At 59.6% G+C, this 5,207-nt stretch overlaps 1 protein-coding gene across 1 annotated transcript in view; it reads right to left on the bottom strand.

Moving 5' to 3' along the window:
- The window catches only part of ASAP2 (ArfGAP with SH3 domain, ankyrin repeat and PH domain 2), an 87,830-nt gene that overhangs the window by 54,449 nt on the left and 28,174 nt on the right, over window positions 1-5,207 (bottom strand). The window contains exons 6-9 of the mRNA XM_015564939.1: window positions 2,393-2,467; window positions 1,556-1,605; window positions 743-872; window positions 293-378 (exon numbers count right to left, since the gene is read on the bottom strand). Coding sequence (XP_015420425.1) covers window positions 293-378; window positions 743-872; window positions 1,556-1,605; window positions 2,393-2,467 — 341 coding nt within the window. The remainder of the gene's footprint in view (window positions 1-292; window positions 379-742; window positions 873-1,555; window positions 1,606-2,392; window positions 2,468-5,207) is intronic.

The raw sequence follows: 5,207 nt of genomic DNA, 5'->3' as shown, positions 1-5,207 counted from the left end.
CAGGAATTTTACAACATGCAACACCCGACTGTGTGGTCAGGGACACGGACCTGGATTCTCTGACACTGTCACATCAACAGTGACAACCACCGCCGTCCGGCGTGAACGAACCAAAATTATACTTTTTTTTGGACAGATGGGCGAAATATATGCTGTGTTTCTGGGCGTATAGCAGTTTCCACCTCCTGTGGGCCGCGAGATGGGAAAGGCTGAAACCGCTGCTATCGAGGGACTGGGATTTGCCGAAGACAGAGACATGTCCGACTTACCCCCACCAGGACCAAGAACTTACTTGCACTGGGCATGAAAATACTTGATCAGATTCTGAAGTAAATCCACTCCCTTCTTGATCTTGATTTCATTGACCTTCAGCAGGTACTGTGGAAACAACACAACACCAAGGGGTGTCAGAGGTAGAGGCGGCCGCGTGCTCAGCATGAGCCGGGGACAGAGGACACGTCCGTGCTCCTCCGCGAGGTGGGAGCTCATGGCAGAGGCGGCCCAGTCCCCGAGGCCGCACTCAGCGTCCCTTTCCCTTTGCTGCCACAGGGACGCCCTGACTCACAGGTGACTCAGCGTCTCACTTAGTGCCGAGGTCTCCAAGTCATCAGCCCGTATCTCACCCACGAGGAGGAGAAATGGCTGCTCTGGCTACAGGAAGGACGAGGCGGGGAGAGACTGAACCGAAGGGGGTCCCACAGGGCAGCGGGGTTCTGAGGCCGCAGGTGGGGGCCGCCCTCACCTCGCACATCTGCAGCTGGAAGAACCGCCGCTCCTTCTCCATCTCCTCGGCGATCTCGGCGCCGCTGATCTCCGTGCGGATCATCCCGTGCAGCTTGGCGTGCTCCTTCTTCTCCTTCTCAATCTTGGTGCTGCGGGCGGGAGAGCGGGGAGGAGTCGGACGCTCTCGGCCGCGGCCCAGGCTGGACGGCCGGGCAGGGACAGCGCACGCTCACGGGGCCGCCCCTAACTTACTGCAAAGGAAATGCCTGTGGCCACAGACACGCCAACCTTGGCCTTTTGGGTATTACTCCATAAATCCTCCCTAAGCACTTCTCTCTCTCTCAGAGGAGGAAGAGAGGGCAGCCAGGTGAGGCTGATGGGGGAGGGGGGTCCCCACAACCTCTCTTCTCTCCTTTTCTAAAACCAAGGGGCCTGGTGAGGCAGAGAAATGTGACCTGCGCTAAGGGGATCCACAAATCCCCAGGAAGACGGGGTACGAAAAATGTGCTGCCGTGACCAACAGTGATAACACGGGGGGCGGGGGGGCACCTCGGGGAAGGTGGCCTCGACTTCCTTCGATGAGCCTCCCTGGAAATGACGCTCTGTAACCCTTTGACATGAAACAAAAGGGGCCGGGAAGAAACTTGCGTAAAGAGGCCAACATCCGGGCATTTGGACAGCAGGCGTGAAGGCACCGAGCGACACGGTTTTAGGTGAGCGCTGTCCTGGGTCAGGGTTAGTCAGACAACGCCTTTAAGCTAGAAAAGCTGGGTTTAAAGTCGAAATCGCAAATTACCCACATTGTGGTGTGTTTTTAAGAGGAAACACTCACATTTTGGTTTCATAGTCCTTCCAGGCTTTATCAAAAGGCTTTTTCAGGTCCTATAAACGGAGAGGCAGAAATTAAACAGGCTGCTTGGGGCCCACGGCAGAGAACTACCCCCCCGCCCCCAACGCTTCTGCCTGGAGCTGCGGCCGCACTCGGCAGGTCTGACTCGGAGGTACCGAGCTCCAGAGACTCCACCAGGCCCCACCCCCCATCACGTTCTGTCCAGCAGGTCCTTTCGGGAGAGGAGCGCTTGCCAGGGTGGGGCTTGTTTTCTACGTCCTGGCTCTTCACTGGCTTCCGACAGGACTTCCCCGTCTCTCTGCGTCCCCCCTCTGCCTCGGCACCTTCCTGCCCGTCCTGCCGGCCTCTTGGCCCCGAGCTCCGGCCCCAAGAGGACAATGGGCAGCTCCGGGTGCCCGACCGGCTGGGCGGCCCCTCCTCCCTGCCCATGGCTCTCCTGGCACAGCCTGCGGGTCCCGAGACCAGCAGCTGGGCTTCCCGATGTGCCCCGTGGTCTCTCTGCGTCCCCCCTCTGCCTCGGCACCTTCCTGCCCGTCCTGCCGGCCTCTTGGCCCCGAGCTCCGGCCCCAAGAGGACAATGGGCAGCTCCGGGTGCCCGACCGGCTGGGCGGCCCCTCCTCCCTGCCCATGGCTCTCCTGGCACAGCCTGCGGGTCCCGAGACCAGCAGCTGGGCTTCCCGATGTGCCCCGTGCAGATCCTGGGAGCACGCGGCCTCCCAGGACTCAGACACATGTTCGTGCAAAAGCGACCGAGTGCTCAGCAGCCCCCAGGCCCACGGCTGTGGCCCTGCAAACGCCCCCCCGGAGCCGTCGCTGTACCCCCTTCACGCCTTTCAGGTCCCCCTTCAGCAAGCTGTCCAGAGGGAAGGAGATGATGTTGTTCATGTTCTGAATCTGAAAGACAAGACCAGAGAGGGTGCTCTCAGTCCCCAGCGGCACAGCGAGGGCGAGGCCGGGTGACAGCACTTTCACCGCAGCCCGAGCAGCGAGGACCTCGTCCGCTCTCCCAGGTGACGGGTGCCCCAAGGCGGTCTCCATCCGTCTCCGCAGCAGTAACTTTCTGCTATTAAGCGATCGCGTTGGTGAAAGATAACCGTTGCCAGGAAGGAAAACCTTGCCAACCGGCAGCGTGAGAGCCACCGACAGGCACGGGGGAAGGATGCACGCTGCGCTTGCCCCCGGCTCCGACCCCCGAGGCCTGGCTGTCCCGGGCTCAGTTCTCATCCCCGAGTCCCAGTTCCCAGCACAGCCCCTAATGGGGGGCCCAACGGGAAAAACAGAACGAGGGCTCTGCCTCCTGTGAGGCGGGAAGAGCCCCCCGCCTGGCAGATTCGTGTGAAGGGAGGGACACAGCCTCGTTGGGAGGGCCTTCCGGCACAGACTCGGGGTTCGGAGCCTGCAGGGGCCCCGCCCAGAGGGGAACGTAAGCCGGGGTCCACTTTCTCCCGCCCCCGGCTCACCACCCTGTCAGTCAACTCAGCTGCCAGTGGACAACCCCGGCGCTGGGGGTGGGGCCAAGGGCGGGGGGGCACGTGTCACCAGGGTTCCCGCACCCAGTTACAGACTGTGAAAGGGGAAGACAAGACTGAGAACTGTGGAACCTCCCACATTCATTCCTACAATTGAGCGGAGAAATGTTTATTTTTCGTACAATTACCTGGAACAGGAATGGGAATATAAAACACAGGCATGGTTTTTAGGGCAACATGGGATCTGATTTCTATACACTGTTCAGTGCATTAAAAGCCAAAAGGAGAGAGAAATCTATTGGAAAGCTACTGGCAACGGGTGTACGGACGCCTGGGCTACCCACCAATCCTGCCAGGTAAGGACCCACCCGGTCATGACTCCCAGAAACGCCGGTGCTGGGTACCGAGTGTCCTGCTCCGACATCAGCATCTGTCACCCCCCGGCCCTGCTCCCGGGGCAGCGTCACCAGCCCTGACCCACGGGATCAGCCTGGGAGCGAAATGTTTCAACACGAAAACCTGAGTGTGAGGCGCGGGCTGGTGGGCGCCTGGAAGGGACGCGGACCAGGAGGAGGCCGCGCCGGGAACTGCCTGACAAGCACACACAGTTTCCACGGTGAATGGCAGGCCCGGGGAGCGAGGAGCTCAGCTCAGCGTTGGTATCCAGAGTGCAGCACTGCCCCGGAGAAGAGGGAAAAGCTACGGGTGCCCGAACACGCCCGCAGCTTGCTTTCACCCAGATCCTGGGCACAGGGCCACCGCCCGCGGGGACACGCTATTAAAGGGCCATCACCCCTGTGACGAATGGTGCGTGGGAGGCAGGCGGCCCTGGCCCTAGCGGGAGATGAAGCTGCAGACCCATGGGGGGCGGAGGGGGGGTTAGGAGACAAAGATGGATTAGACAGACCCCCGGCTTCCGGGACCCTTGGCTCACCGGGGGAGGTAAAGCACGTAGCGCAGCAAGCACACCGCCCCGCACACTCCCAGAGCCGTAAATAAGACCCCGCGGACTTTCCGAGAAGAGAAATGACTTGTAGTCTAGACACCAGGGAAATCTCTGCTGATCGGGGTGACGTGAGAAGACTGAAGAGAGAGGGAGAGTTCTGTCTCGCACGATGGGTGGAGGGTGTCCAGGCAAGAAGAGGAACAGTGTGGCCCGGCCAGCGTGGCTCAGTGGTTGAGCGTCCACCCAGGAACCTAGAGGCGGCCGGTTTGACTCCCAATCAGGGCACAGGCCCGGCTTGCGGGCTCGATCCCCGGTGGCCGATCGATGATGTTTCTCTCTCATCGATGTTTCTACCTCTCCACCCCTCCTTCCCCCCTCCCCCTAAAAATCAATAAAAACATATTTGAAGAAGAAGAGAACAGTGCGGAGAAGCGTGGAAAGGCACAGGCCTGGGGACACGGGGCCACTGAGCAAGGGGAAAGCTGGCCTCCAATCCAGTCCACTCTTCTTTCTGGAGCCATTCAAGGACCTAAAACAGGAAACTGCTACTTCTCTAATCAGGAAGTAATTAGCTAAGTTGTTACAAGAGAGACAAAAAGTAGATTAGCAGTTACGTCGGGCTGGGGGGGTGGGCGGGGGAGCAAGAAATAGGGTTAACCGTAAAGGACACGAGGGACCTTCCTGGGGGGCAGGAGCGGTCCCCAACTAATTTAGGATGACGGCCGCCCCACCGGGGACAGGCGGGAGACATCACTGGCTGGTGCTCTTGAAGTGGGTAAATGTTATGACGTGCAAAATACCCCTCGATAAAGCTGGGTTTTTAGAAGAAACTGCTGCAGCCCTGGCCAGTGTGGCTAAGTTGGTGGTTGAGCTTCGACCCCACGCACCAAAGGTCACCGATTCAATGCCCAGTCAGCGGGGCTGGGAGTTCAATCCCCCAGGTGGGGTGTGTGCAGACGGCAACTGATGGATGTTTGTCTCTCTCCCTCTTCCATCCTCTTTAAGATCAATAAAGATAACATTTTAAAAAGAAGAGCAGAGGGAATCTGCTTTAAAAATAAATTATAACCAAATAAACAGATGCCCCGTCAACAGATTGGACATCAGCCCGTCTGCCCCCTGCACCCCACACTCGGGCACACACACGTGCTGAGTCAGGGCGAGGCCCGGAGCGGCTGCTGCAGGCCGGGCTGGCGAACGGGAGCCCAGGATGTCCTGT

This window comes from Myotis davidii, unplaced genomic scaffold (assembly GCF_000327345.1).
Source record: "Myotis davidii unplaced genomic scaffold, ASM32734v1 scaffold61, whole genome shotgun sequence".
NCBI lineage: Eukaryota > Metazoa > Chordata > Mammalia > Chiroptera > Vespertilionidae > Myotis > Myotis davidii.
The sequence above is the reverse complement of the archived record's forward strand: the minus strand, read 5'-3'. Positions and strand labels throughout refer to the sequence as shown.